Source organism: Tamandua tetradactyla, chromosome 21 (genome assembly GCF_023851605.1).
Source record: "Tamandua tetradactyla isolate mTamTet1 chromosome 21, mTamTet1.pri, whole genome shotgun sequence".
NCBI lineage: Eukaryota > Metazoa > Chordata > Mammalia > Pilosa > Myrmecophagidae > Tamandua > Tamandua tetradactyla.
This window is the reverse complement of record NC_135347.1, coordinates 51,857,428-51,872,649: the sequence shown is the minus strand read 5'-3', so window position 1 is coordinate 51,872,649 and position 15,222 is coordinate 51,857,428. Positions and strand designations below refer to the sequence as shown.

Here is a 15,222-nt window from a genome sequence, read left to right as displayed (position 1 = left end):
TCTTGGAGTTTGAATCTTGAACTTAATATTTAGGAAGTGATGGCAGATATGGCTCCTGAATTTGTCAGGAATGGTAACAGTGAACGCTTTTAAACTGGACCTTGAAGAATAGATAGAATTTAGATATAAAGAGGAAGTAGAGGAAGGTAGGGGGTAGACAATGTAGATGGAGAAACAGCATGAGCTTAAATAAGGAGGAAAGCACAAAACTAAGTCCAGACAACATGGGACCTGGCTCCTGGAAATGAACCGGGACCTGGCATCGTGGGATGGAGAAAGTCTTCTTGACTGAAAGGGGAAAGAGAGAAAGGAGATAAAGTCTCAATGACTGAGTGATTTCCAACAGAGTTGAGAGGTTATCCTGGAAGTTATTCTTATGCATTATGTAGATATCCCTTTTTAATTTATGGTGTATTGGAGTGGCTGGAGGGAAGTACCTGAAACTGCTGAACTGTGTTCCAGTAGCTTTGATTCTTGAAGACAATTGTATAAAGGTATAACTTTTAAAATGTGACTGTGTGATTCTGAAAACCTCGTCTGATGCTCCTTTTATCCAGGGTATGGACTGATGAATAAAAAAAAAGAATAAGGATAAAAAATAAATAAATAATAGGGGAGATAAAGGGTAAACATTGGGTAGATTGAAATACTTGTGAGTCAGTGAGAGGGAGAGGTAAAGGATATGGGATGTATGAGTTCTTTCTTCTTTTTATTTCTTTTTCTGGAGTGATACAAATGTTTTTTAAATGATCATGGTGAAGAATATATAACTATGTGAGGATTATTGTGAACCACTGATTGTATAATATGGTTGGACTCTAGGTGTGTGGATATTTCTCAATAAAAATATTTAAAAAATAAGTCCAAGGAAGAAGAGTTCTGCAGTCTGAAACAGGGGCCCAAAGGCAGTGGAAGGGCAGCCGCCATCAGCTGTCTCCTGACGCTGAGGCTGCCTCTCCGAACATCTCTAGCAGTTGAAATTGACCACTCCCAGGTTCTCTTGATCTCTTGTCCAAGAATTGTGTGATGTGTCTAAGAATGGGTGACATCTGTTGAGCACTTACTATGTGCCGGGAATGGTTTCTAGGCATTTTATGGGTATTAACTAATGTAATCCTCACAACACCCCCCCACGCTGGGTTCCAGTATTACCCATGTTTAACAGATGCGGGCACTGAAGCAGAGAAGATTGACATTTTCTCATGGTCTCTTTATATGGAATCACTATTTTCTTTTTATGGCCCCGACTGAGAGTTTTTATGATGCATTTAGAGAAGGGTGAGTCAGAACAGAAATACACCATTTAGGGGTAGGGTGGAAGCAGGACAGAGGAGGCAGGTCCTTGGGAGTAAGGCCAGAGAGCGATCGGATGGCTAAGGATTTTGAACTTTTTCTCCATGGGTACAAGGAATTTACTGAGCAGGGAAATGGCAGGTAAAAGTTTTTAGTAAAGCTAGTGTGGAAAGGTGGGCAGGATGGGTTGAGGACAGGTGAGGGTAGGAGGTAACTGGGATGCCACCTGGCCACTGGGGACACTAATGGCAATAGGAAATAAGGGAAGGTGGTAAATTTAGCTTTAGCTATTTTGGAGTTAGTGAGGTATTGATTCATTCCAGCCTGGGTGTGCTATGTATTTGGCATCTTGACCTCAATTTTTAACTTTATTTTATATACTTTCCTATTTTTGATGTGGATAGAAGTATTGGTCTCCATATTTTAATTTCCAATTAATTCCTTACCTTGTAAAAATGTGATATTTACTTGTTATTATTATTATTTACTATAGGATCTCAGACCAGGATGAAGAAGGCAGGACCAAGCAGGAATGTATCATATCTGACCCCTCCTTCTCCATGGTAGCAGTCCAACGGGAAGATAGTGGAATAACCTGGGAGACCAATTCAAGTAGGTCATCCACTCCCTGGGCCTCAGGAGAAAGTCAGACTTCTGGAGTGTGCAGTCCGGAAGGGTCCACTGTAAATGCCCCCCCAGGGAACGTTTCCTTTATCGTGGATGAAGTTAAAAAGATTCGGAAAAGAAAGCATAAGTCAAAGCACAGCTCACCATCACTGCGTCGGAAAGGCAACAAAAAGAGAAACTCTCTTGAATCCCAAGATGTTTCAGCAAACAAAAAAGATAATCCTTTAACTTCAGAAAGTCATGTACAAAGAAACGGGAAAGAGAAGTCCTCTGTTGGCATTTATGATAAAATGAAAAAAAAGACGACCACTTCAAATACACCTCCTATTACTGGCGCGATATACAAAGAACACAAGCCATTGGTGTTAAGGCCAGTCTACATAGGAACAGTCGAATATAAAATTAAGATGTTTAATTCGGTTAATGAAGAATTAATTCCTCTACAGTTTTATGGAACATTGCCAAGAGGTTATGTAATTAAAGAAATGCATTATAGGAAAGGGAAAGATGCATCTATTAGTCTAGAGCCAGATTTTAATATAGTTCCCCAAACAGGCAAAGTAGGACTCCAAAGTTTAGTATCATCTATAAAAGACCTTCCTCCACCCTGGAAAAGTGCACTCTCCAAAGGATCAAAGCCCTTGACTTCATTTTTCAGTCATGAAGATCGAAAGAAAATTCATGCTGATTCATCCTTAAATGCAGCATCTGCAAGCAAGCACACAATTCCCTCTTATTCGAGTTGTGACACAGCAAAAGGAGAAACACGGTTCAGCCCTCCACAACCAGTGCCACAACAGTCAGGCAATGACGCAAAAACCCACAAGATGAAACCTTCCTCTCCTATACCTGATACATCTACAACTGTGTTACTGCAAGCAACAAAGGAAGTGCTTGAGCCTGATTCACAAGTTACTATAATTTCAGAGGATGATTCTTCAATCTCACCACCTTTAGCTGATGAGGCAAAGAAAGATGAAGTGTATTCTGCTGACCATTCCATCTCACTTGAGGCAGAGGTGGAGTTTTTGGAGACAGGTTCACCAGGAGTGGCGGCACCTGCTGAGGAAAGTTTCAGCGTGGAGAAAGATCAGACTTATCTGACTTCTCCAGAAAGGGCAGAACCAGTCTCTGAACAACTGACCTTTCCTCATCCGGGTGTCAAAGGAGAGAAAGAAGAAAACCTGCCCGAGTCATCCTTTTCTCTTTCTGAACCTCTAGTATTAGAAGCATCAAAGAAAGAAGAAATAGAAACATCTCTACCAATAGCTGTTACTCCTGAATCTGAAGATACTAATTTACCAGAAGACATCACAGAACTTGATTACACAGAAGGCCCATTAGTTTCTGAGAAGCCCTTCCCATCACATTTGGCCCCTGAGGTGGGGCAGGAAGATGAGGCGCCCATTTTGCCATTGGTGACAGCAACACCTGAACCTGTAGTTTTATCTGAGGAAGAAGGAGAGGAAAATGAGTCTGTCTGTACAGACTCTGCTTTTGTATCGGAGTGTTCAGTCCCACAGGATTCAAACCATGAGCTAGAGAGGAAAGAACTTGAACCAGTTTCTCCATCCGGTGTAAAAGCTACATCTGAACATGTCGTTTTGTCAGAGGAAGAGAATGAGGAACTTGAGCCTTATTCCCCAGCTGCGGCCTCTGAATCTGAATACTCTTTCCCATCTTCCACAACTGAGAAGACTTCTGAATGCCAGTCCCCATCCTGTTCAGTAATGACACCGGAGCACATGGGCCTTTCAGAAGAGGCCCCAGAAAGTCCGTGTCACACACCAGATTCCATACCAGCTTATGAATATTCACGTCCATTCCAGGCAACAGAAGAATCACTGAAGAAAGCAAGTGATCAGGAGTCCTCATTAAAGCCTGAAGATGTTTCTGAGGACATCATTCTGTCAGAAGAGAAGGAAGACATTGGCTCCTATACCCCAGCTGTGGCTTCTGTATCTGAACATATTCTTCCACCTTTCACAAATGAGTCTCCCGAATGCCAATCACCACTGCCTTCAACTGCTACACCAGAACCTGTTGTCCTTTCAGAAGAAGAGGATATAAGAATTGAGCATTTCACACCAGATTCCACACTGCCCAAATATGCAGCTCCACCAAATGCAACACAGGAACCCCAAAAGCAAATAATTGATGACGTGTGCCAATTCAAGTCAGAAGAGGTTTCGGAATGTGAGATTCTGTCCAAAGAGAAGGAAGACATTGGCTCATATACCCAAGCTATGGCTTCTGTATCTGAACATATTCCACCTTGCACAAATGAGATTCCCAAATGCCAGCCACCACTGCTTTCAACTGCTATACCAGAACCCGTTGTCCTTTCAGAAGAAGAGGACATAAGAATTGAGCATTTCACACCAGATTCTACACTGCCCAAATATGCAGCTCCACCAAATGCAACACAGGAACCCCAAAAGAAAATAATTGATGACGTGTGCCAATTCAAGTCAGAAGAGGTTTCGGAACATGAGATTCTGTCTGAAGAGAAGGAAGACATTGGCTCATATACCCTAGCTGTGGCTTCTGTATCTGAACATATTCCACCTTGCACAAGTGAGACTCCCGAATGCCAGTCACCACTGCCTTCAACTGCTACACCAGAACCCGTTGTCCTTTCAGAAGAGGATATAAGAATTGAGCATTTCACACCAGATTCTACACTGCCCAAATATGCAGCTCCACCAAATGCAACACAGGAACCCCAAAAGAAAATAATTGATGATGTGTGCCAATTCAAGTCAAAAGGGGTTTTGGGACGTGAGATTCTGTCCGAAGAGAAGGAAGACATTGGCTCCTATACCCCAGCTGTGGCTTCTGTATCTGAACATATTCCACCTTGCACAAATGAGACTCCTGAATGCCAGCCACCGCTGCTTTCAACTGCCACATCAGAACCCATAGTCCCATCAGAAGAAGAGGACATAAGAAGTGAGCATTTCACACCAGATTCCACACTGCCCAACTATGCGGCTCCACCAAATGCAACACAGGAACCCCAAAAGAAAATAATTGATGAGGTGTGCCAATTCAAGTCAATTCAAGGGGTTTCTGAGCACAGAATGCTGTCAGAAGAAGAGGAGGAAGTCATTGGACCGTATTCTCCAGATGTGGCCTCTGTATCTGACCACTCTCTCCCACCGTGTACAATGGAGGTGACTTCTGAATGCCAGTCCCCAGCTCATTCAACTGCTGCATCTGAATATGTAGTCTTATCAGAAGAGTCGCTAGAAATGGAGCGGTACACTCCCTCTTCCACCTCTGCCTCTGAATTTTCAGTTCCACCATGTTCAACACAGGAATCCAAGAAGGAAGTGGCTGTCCATAGATCCCCTTTAAATCTGAAAGGTGGCCCCTCACCCTTGTCATCAGAAGAAGAACAAGAAGACCTTGGACCTTTTTCTCCAGATTCGGCATTTGCATCAGAATTCTCATTTCCATCCTATGCACCTCAGGAAGCAGAGAAAAGAGAATTTGAGTGTGATTCTCCAATATGTTTAACATCGTCATCTGAACATACCATTTTGTCAGATGAAGACACTGAAGAAGCTGAACTTTTTTCTCCAGACTCAGCATCGCAGGTTTCAATCCCACCGTATAGAATCCCAGAAACAAAATATGAAATTGAGCCTGATTCACTATTAACTTCAATGTCTACTTCAGGTTATTCCTGTTCTTCAGCAACAAATGAGGAAGAAATTGGATCAACAGCTGCTACACCTGTACCTGAACATGCCAGTTCCTCAAAGAAACAAAAACCTGAATCTTCCCCTTTGATACCTGTACCTGAAGTCTTGAGTCTGTCACTTGCAATAAATAAAGCCGAGAAGACAGAAATTGAACCAGATCACCAAACAACCTCAATGTCTGTATCTGAATATCTCATTTTGACAGAGAAGTGGAAAACTCAAACATCTTTGGAGCCTGAGTCTGAGGACTCAATTCTACCACGTGTAACAAGTGAATCGGAGAAGGAAGAAATTAATATTAGTTCACCAGTAGCTGCAACACCTGATTCTTTACCTGCAAAATCATCCATGGTAAAGGAAGAAACCAAACATATTTTGCCTCCGTCTCAGTATTCAGTGTCACCTGATTCAGACCATGCAGTTAAGAAAGAACAGGAGGAACCCAAAACTTCACTCACCCCAGAAGCTGGAGATGAACAGATGGCTTTGTCAGAAGTCAGAAAGGAAGAAATTGTGCCCAATTCTCAGGCAGCTACAGTACATGTATCACAGGATCAAGAAATGGAGCTTCAGCCTCCAAATGTTCCAGGGTCTGGGATGAAATATTCAGTTGTGTCTCACTTGGTAGATGAGCCAAAGAAGGATGTTAAACCCAATTTAGCTCCAACTGTGACATCTGAACTGGAACAAAGAATGTTGTCAATGAATGATCCTGAAGTAATAAAACCACATGCTCCTCTAAAGGAAATGTCTTTATCTGGACCTGAGGTCTTTTCAGCAGTGATGATGGAAGTGAAACATGATTCTAAAATAACAGCTACACCTGTGGTACCACATTCAGCTTTATCTGAAATGGAAAAGGAAATTGGACATGATCCACCTGCACCAGCATTTTCAGCACTGCCAGAAGAAATAAAGAAAGTAATTGAACCCGATTCTTCAAGGACTACCATACCTGTAACTAAGCATGATTCAAATTTAACCAAATTAGCAAAAGAAGAAATCCCACCAAATGTACCTTTTACCACCCCTGTAGAGCATCCAGTCTTAATAAAACTAGGAAAGGGTGAATTAGGAGATGGTTTGCCACCAGCAGTAGCATCTATAGATGAGCATCCAGTTCCTAAGGAAGAGGAAAAGGCATCAATTCAGGTAGTTTCTCCCATTGAAACTACTGCATCCAAACATTCATGCTGGTCAGAAGCAGAGAAGGCATTTAAATTTGATTCCTCTCTAAGTGTATTATCGACATCAGAATACTCTATTTTGTCAAAAGTAGAAACTGAAGAAATTAAACCTGCATTGCTAATAACCAGAACATCTTCATTTGAGCAATCAGATGTACCTAAAGATGCAAAGGCAGAAAGTGAACCAAGTCTTATTTTTTCTGAAATCCTCGATTCTGAACCTGTCGTTCCATCACAGAAAAAGTACTCCACATCTATCTCAGAGGTGGTACCATCTGAACATTTGGCTTCACTCAACCTAGATGGGGAGATAAAGAAAAAAGAAACCCAGCTTTCTTCCTCACAAAATGTATCTGCTACCGAACATACAGTTCCAAAAGGCAACAGTGGAGAAGTAGCAAATTCTTCTCCCCAAACTGAAAATTTAGTGTCAGAAGAGTTAACCCTGACTTCACTAACCCCCACTGATGATAGGAGCAGGTGGACGATGGCGAGGTCTTCTACAGATCAGGGAGATTGCCTGTCGGAAAAACAAGGTCTTTCCTTGACAGAATTCTCTTTGGAACCTGAGAAGAAAGACAAGACACCCCAAGTACCAGAGTTCCAAAACGTTGAGTCAGAATTCATTAGTGATTTGGGTAGACAAAGTGAAACCATAGACACAAAACAAGTAAAATCTCCCATACCTGAAACAAGTGATTCTGTTTTGGAAAAGGGCATAGCTGAGCTTAAGAAGAAAGAGGAAAACAGGGAATTTCATGCATCTACTACATTACCTGAAATTTCAGAGTTTTCAGCATGCCTTAGGGAGGAACCTCAGAATCAAGAAATTAAACCTATCTTTCCTGAGGTAGGCGGGCTCAGGTCAAAAGAAGCATCTACTTCTCTAGGAGAAGCAGAAAACCCAGAAGAATTTCAGCGAATCGCTTTTTCTATAAAAGGCTTATCAGAGGAGTTGAACCATTCAGCCAACGTTGAAAAGGGGGGAAAACAAGAGAAAGGCCCATTACAACCAGTAGGAAATTTGAAGGCACGTGTAACAGGAGATATTTTAACAAAGCTAAATGAAGAAACTGGCCAACCTAATTCATTCCATGTACCCCAGAGTATAACAGAACCATCAAAGATTACTTATTCTGCCCTCCTTGTGGAACAAAAGAAGCCCGAAAAAGTGCTCTATTCCGATAAAGCTGTCAAGTTGCCCGATATAAGCAGCTCTTCTGAAGATAAACAAGACCTGGGTATTAAACAATTTTCCTCTATGAAAGAAAATTTGCCTTTGGAGGAATCAAAATCACTTATGACAAGTGAGCCTACAGATGTTAAAGAAATAAAAAGGAAAGAGCCCCTTATTTATCCAAAGGATGAAAATTGGATGCTGGAAAATCCAGAAAGAGATTTGACCAGTCATCATCATGAAAGAATACTGGGATCTGTGCAGCTGGGTTCCTCTGGCAGTGATGATCTGGTCAAGGTTGTTCCCTCAGATAAAGACCATACATATGAAATTACAGAGCAGGTTCTGCCACATTCTGCTGAAGAGTCTCATTTAACATTACAGGAACCAGTATCTACTCTAGATGGCTCCAGCAGTGATGCAGAGACACTATCAACTAAAACTTCCTCTTCTAAAGAAATAAAGTTGACCCAGCACCCAAAACCATTTCAAGTTCCAGCTGGAAATGTAGAGAAAAATGTTACTGAGGGGAAACAGATCTATCCTCTCATCGGGAGTGAAAGTCTGTTATTGGAGAGAGAAAACACAGAATTTTCCAGGCCTTGCAAAGAAGAGAGCCAAGGAGAAATCAAAGTATCTTCTGAAGAAATCCTCCAGAAACATGTGTTTGGCTCATTGGTAGAAGAGGTAAAATCAAAAACAATTCCCTCCTCCACCAAAGCAGCCCATTTCCAGGCAACAGTCACAGAAACTGCCTCAGGCAATGAAAAAGAAGTACACAGGAGCACCCCTCCTCTACCTGTAGAGAAGCCATTAGAAGAATCAAAAATGGCGTGGTCAAAGATTGTAGAAGATGCTAATGAGGGAGGGAAACCAGCATCTGAAGTGAAAATACCCACACAGCAAAAACCCCTCCCCTCAATCCAAATTAAGGAGAAATTTCTGCCCTCAGAGTCACCTGAGGTGACACAGAGACTGCCAGAACAGCCACAGGCAGTTGAGCCACGTCTTTCTGAAGAAAAGGGAAAGAAAGGAATTTCATCTTTCACATCCTGGATGTCCAATTTGTTTTTTGGATCAAGCACTTCAGATAACAAAGTTGCTGAAAAAGAAGACTTAAAAACTCAGCCAAGTCCATCTGAAGAAAAAGCAATGAGTATGAAAGAATCTAAAGATATGATTCCAGCTGTCTCTGATTATGCAACTCAGAAACCAGTTGACTATCCATTACCCGAGGCAAAAGTTACAACTGCTGAAGAATGCAGAGCTGTTTTAGTTAAACCTGTTGAAAGTCAAGACTTTAAAGAAACACCTACAGTTTTATCAAATGTAGAAGTTTTACAACAGCCAAAATCTACCTCTGAAGTGTCTAGGAAAGATTATGGGAAGAAAGAAATCATCGATTCTTCAGAGGAAATAGACATAAACTCAGAAGTTACTTCTGCTGATGGTGAGGAACAACTTGGAATTCGAACTTATTCCCCCATGGATAAGAAATTGGTTACGGAAGAGGTCAAAAATGTTGTTTCTCTTCATGTCACTGACAGTAAAAGAGCCCAGAAACCAGCAATTGCTCCTCCATCTAAATGGAATGTTTCTATTCTTAAGGGAGAGCCAAGAAGTGATCAAAAAGAAACATCACCCTTTTCATTTGATGCAATAGATAAGGTGCCACAACAGCCAGCATCAGCGTCATCCAACTACTCAAGTAAAAATATCACAAAAGAACCAGAGAAGCCAGAGTCCACAATTTTGCCAATGGAAGAATCAAAAGGCAGTTTAATTGATCATAGTGAAGACAGACTAACAAAAGAAATGCTAGAACCTACTTCCTTGAAAATGTCTGGAGAGGAAATAAAACTCAGGTCTTTTAGCCCCACTGAGAGAAAAGACAACATAGAAACCAGAATATATTCCTTGACAGAAAAGAAGGTGCTGGCAGAAAAACAAGAAACTGTGGCCCCATTAGAGCTTAGAGATAATAATGAAATAGAGAAGACACAAATTACGCATGGATCTGGACCCACTGAATCAGAAGAATCAAAAGCTGTTATACTGCAGGTCTACCAAAATGAAGACCATAAAGAAAGATCCAAAATTATTGTTGGTTCTGAGGAGGAGAAAAGAGAAGCAAAAGAAAAGTGGTCCCAGGTATTTTCAGAAGAAAATAAGCAGCAAGAAATTCAACCTTATTCTGTGAATGTATCCATGTCTATGCCTGAAGAGTCAGATATCTCTTTAGGTTGTTCTTTAGGTGAAACTCAACCATTTTCATTAGTCAAAACTATATCAACGATTAAAAAATCACAAACTGTGCCCTCAGAGACTCACCCAGAAACCAGGGAAACAAAGGCAAAAGGAACCCAACCACATCCATTAGAAGAAAGCAAATTTTTGGTGGAAAAAAACAAGATTTTCATCCCAGTGGATCTTCCTTCTCATGATGAAATTGACAGCCATTCTTTACCTAAGGAAGGCAGTCTGGTTTTGGAAAAGTCAAACAGGGATATAGATAGTCACAATTTAGAAAAGGGGCAGTTCACTGTATCAGAGCTGTCAAAAGATGGATCAACAGACATCACAAAAGAAAGAATGGAGCAAAAATCTCCTTCTAAAGAATTTGAAAGGATTTTAGATCATCCTTCTGATGAAACAAAGAGCTTAGAAACACCACCACAATTGTTATCATCTGTAAAATCACAAATGCTTGGTTCAGGAGCTTCTACAGAAACCGCTACAGCAAAGAAACAAGAAATGCTATGGTCAGAATTGACTTCAGATAAGCGTACCATGCACACCATTCAGACATCTAAAGATCCTACATCCGATATGCCTAAACAATCTGTTGTTATTTCAAAGCATCATAGAGAGACTATGGAAGATGCCCATGTAAATGAACCACCTTCTTCAGCAAGCAGCAACTATGCTCAATTTATAACTAATGCATCAGCAATCGATGTTGACAAAACTGTTTTTACTAAAGAAATAACCAAGGACCCTGAAGACATAAATGCAAAAGATGAAAAATTTATGGCGACTAGTAAGCCAGCTGGACTTTCAGAAGATCAAAAGAGTGCCTTCAGTATCATTTCTGAAGGTTGTGAGATACTGAATATTCATGCTCCTGCATTTATTTCTTCAGTAGATCAGGAAGAAAGTGAACAGATGCAAGATAAGTTAGAATATTTGGAAGAGAAGGCTTCACTTAAAACCATGCCACTCCATGACAATAGTGAGGCAGTTGCTTGCCATAAAAACTTAGAGAGTGAGTTGGAAGATACTGATGAAAATGTTACATTATTGAAAGAAAATAAGCAAAGGGAAACTCATAAAACAGAAGAGGAGGAGGTACCTATAGAGTCAACCTTTATTCAGCCCACAATTGCCAGTGAAGAGGATTATTTTGAAAAGTATACTTTGATTGATTATAACATCTCCCCAGACCTAGAAAAACTGAAAGCTCCACAGAAATTAAATGTTGAAGATGAACTCTCAAAGCAAGTTACAGAAGATACTCTCTCTTTCCCAGAAATTCCAGAGGAAAGTGCTCTAGAACATGAATATGACTTGGTGAAATTGGATGAAAGTTTTTACGGATTGGAAAAGGACCACAGCAAATTATCTCACCCAGAGACTCAACAGTCTTTGGTTATCCAAAAATCAGCTGACAGAGATGCTCCAAAGGGCATGAATAGAGACATGGACTCAAAGTCACCTGGAATGCCCTTATTTGATGCAGAAGAAGGAGTTTTGTCACGAACTCAGATATTTCCTACAACTGCTAAAGCAATTAATCCAGAACTCCTGGAGGAGCCACCTGCACTTGCATTTTTATACAGGGATCTGTATGAAGAAGCAGTTGGAGAGAAAAAGGAAGGGGAGACAACTTCTGAAGGTGACAGCGTGAATTCTGAGGCATCATTTCCGAGCAGAAGTTCTGACACAGATGATGGAACAGGAATATATTTTGAGAAGTATATACTCAAAGATGACATTCTCCATGACACATCTATAACTCAAAAGGACCCAGGCCAAGGTCTAGAAGAAAAATCAGTTGATAAGGATGATTCATACCAACCAGTAGCTGCAGAAGGGGACATTTGGGGGAGGTTTGGAACTATTTTGGGGGAGAGGAGCCTGGAAGAGCAACAGAAAACTGTTTGCAGGGAAGGAGAATCATTAGGACATGTGGAGTCCCTTGATGATGGAGCAATGCAGAGGAAAGCTCCCATTACTGAGGAAGTCAGAGTGGTTACCCAGAAGATAAGCTATGCAGTTCCTTTTGAAGACACCAATAATGTCCTAGAGAGAGTGGATGAGGCAAGTGTTCAGGGTAATGGAGCAGGGAATGCAAGTCCAGAGGTCAATCTGAATGTCCCTGTACAAGTATCCTTCCCAGAGGAAGAATTTTTATCTGGTGCAACTTGTGTTCAAGAAACACTGCAAGAGGAACCTGAAATGATGGTCTCACCTGAGCCAAGGGAAGATAGGTTCCACAACAGCCCTGTTCAGAATGATTATGAATTTGCTGAATCCATGACTTATGAAGTGGTTACTCAAGATGTTTTATCAGAGGAACTGTCTTCAGAATCCACACCTGAAGATGTGTTATCTCAGGGAAAGGCATCCTTTGAACACATCAGTGAAAATGAATTTGTGCAGGAGGTGGAACAAAGTATGTCTGCTGAACAGAGAGAGTTGGGCGGTGAGGAGATGGAACAAGACCAATTATCATCAGCATTAGTAGCTGAGAAGGCACAAAAGGAACCAAAAAAGTCCCAGATTGATACATATTGCTACACTTGCAAAAGCCCAATTTCTGCTATTGACAAGATATTTGGCACACATAAAGACCATGAGGTTTCAACGCTTGACATGGCCATAAGTGCTGTAAAGGTAAATGGATTTTAGAGAATTCAGATAACTAGTCATCATTCATTAAATTTGCTTTCACATTTTCTCAATTTTAAAAATGACCCGTGTTTGATACATTCATCTTTAGACAGAGTAGTCTGAAAGTAAATTAAGAATATTTCCCAAGATTGGATTGACAAACATTTATTGGGAATATGCTATAGGCCAGTCCTTTTTCTAGATTCTTGGGCTACCAAGTTAAATAGTACAGGATCACTGTCTTTGAGGGGCTTAATTTATGACAATAAGCACTTACCATTAGAAAAATGCCAAATAATTTTAAATTAAAAAATGTGTACTTTGGGGCATAAGCTACAGTTTATTTTCCATTATCTACAATATTATTCTTTTAAAATACAACATTTATATTACATTGAGCAATCTTAGTGCAAGCTTTATATAAATAATCAAAGACAGGAAAACACTTTAAATTCCTATTTTCTCCATATTTCTACTATTTATCATTCCACTGTATATAATTTATATTAGGAATTTAAAACTTTTGCATTTTTTTCTGCCTATTTGTCTATAGGACCCCAGTGTAGTCTTAACGGATATCCTTGTATATGTGATTATAAGTGCTCTACTTCCCCAGAGATACTATCAGAAATCTAGCATTTAGTGTTTGAGACTCCCATCTAACTTAAATTAGCCTTCTAACTGGACTCCCAACTCTGGCTATTCTTCATACATTTGCAGGAATGAGCCAGCATGATCTTAAATGCAAATAATGACAAGAACTGAGCACTCACTGTGTGCCAGGCACTGTGTGAAGCTCTTTATATAGAGAATATCTTTTAATCGTCACAACAATCCTGCTGTTGTCCTCAGTCTACAGATAACAAAACAGAGGCTCAGAGGATTTAAATGTTAACCCAAAGTCATAGAAGGCAGCACTGGATTAAAACTCAGGTCTGTCTGACACCCAAAATCCCATTTTGTTTCTGTATCCACATTGCTCAGCTTGGTGCCTTGCTAATGGTAGCACGTTTCAATATGATTATTCAAATAAGTCACATTAAATAATTGTCAGGCCTGTTTTGATTCGATAGAATAACATTAGAATCTTGACCTTTTTTTCTTTTCTTCCCTACCAAGTTAATCCTTCTCAATCTGTCTAATATTGGTTCTATTTCTCCAGAGTGAAATTTGTTGAGACTCTGCCTGGTAGCTCTCTAAGAGCCAGGGCAACTTCTTTTGTGAAATCTCAAGCATCAGAATGCATTAGCACCAGTAAGGTGGACCTCGTCCTATGATGACACTTGGTTTCATTCAATAAAAATTATGGTCAGCAAGGCTATTTTCTTACAGTCTTCTTAATTATGTTTTATTTCTATGAGTTTTGGATATTAGAAAAATAAACCTGTGAAAGTAAATATTTTCAATTTAAAACAAATTTCTTAAGTAGGGAGATATGATGCCTTCTGCTTTAAAACCATTTTAATGTGTTTTTTTTTTTGAATGATCTCTAAACAATATGAAGAGACAGTGAAAACTGTTGGCTAAAGCCAAGGAGCCTTGCTTTATTTCCCATTAAGTCGATTGTGAATGTTAAGAGTTGGTTGGCAACTTTTTTTTTGGTGGGGTGCATGGTCCGGGAATCGAACCTGGGTCTCCCACGTGGAAGGTGAGCCTTCTGCCACTGAACCACCCGTGCACCCGGTTGGCAACTTTTTAAAAATAAAAGTCAGTTTTTAAAAATTGTAATCTGAGAATTTTTGAGCATCTTCTGGGTAGGTGTGTTAGTGTCTTAGGGCTGCCATGACAGATTACCACCGAGTGGAGTGGATTAAAACAGCAGAAACTTACTCTCTTACAGTTCTTGAGGCTAGAAGTCCAAAATCAGGGCGTTGCCAGGGCCAGGCTCTCTCTGAAGGCTGTGGGGAGAATCCTTCCATGCCTCTTCTAGTGCCTACAAGCATGCATCGCTCAGTGTCTGCCTCCACCTCCACATGGTTCCCTCCTCTCTGTGTCCATGTCTGCGTGTGAATTTCCCTCCCCTCGTAAGGACACCAGGCATATTGGACTAAGGGCCCACCCTAATCCAGTAGGACCCATCTGGGCTAATTGCATCTGCAAATAGGGTCACAGTCACAGTTGTTGGGTTGGACCTCAATATAACCTTTTTTGGGGGGTGGGGTAACATAATTCATCCCACAACTGTAGGACATTTGTAATTATTCAGGAACTGATTACTACCTCTTCAGATGACCCAAATATTTGCCTCTTCTCCCTACTCCACTCCCACTATGGTGGCTTATGTTGTTGTTTTTTTTTTGCATGGGCATGTACCAGGAACCGAACCCAGGTCTCC

General features: G+C 40.7%; 1 protein-coding gene and 1 long non-coding RNA gene across 5 annotated transcripts in view; one reads left to right on the top strand and one right to left on the bottom strand.

The window, feature by feature from the left end:
• Positions 1–15,222, top strand: part of CMYA5 (cardiomyopathy associated 5) — a 102,664-nt gene that overhangs the window by 39,195 nt on the left and 48,247 nt on the right. For both annotated transcript variants that reach the window (XR_013167136.1, XM_077139328.1), the window contains exon 2: positions 1,787–12,890. Coding sequence is in view for 1 of the 2 variants with exons in the window: in XM_077139328.1 (XP_076995443.1) it covers positions 1,787–12,890 (11,104 nt within the window). In the remaining variant the exon portion in view is untranslated. The remainder of the gene's footprint in view (positions 1–1,786; positions 12,891–15,222) is intronic.
• LOC143665650 (uncharacterized) overlaps positions 1–15,222 on the bottom strand; it is a 28,704-nt gene that overhangs the window by 9,378 nt on the left and 4,104 nt on the right. For 2 of the 3 annotated variants that reach the window (XR_013167137.1, XR_013167139.1), the window contains exon 3: positions 14,726–14,820. The exons of the other annotated variant lie outside the window; for it this stretch is intronic. This is a non-coding gene — a long non-coding RNA (uncharacterized LOC143665650). The remainder of the gene's footprint in view (positions 1–14,725; positions 14,821–15,222) is intronic. 3 annotated transcript variants of the gene reach the window in all.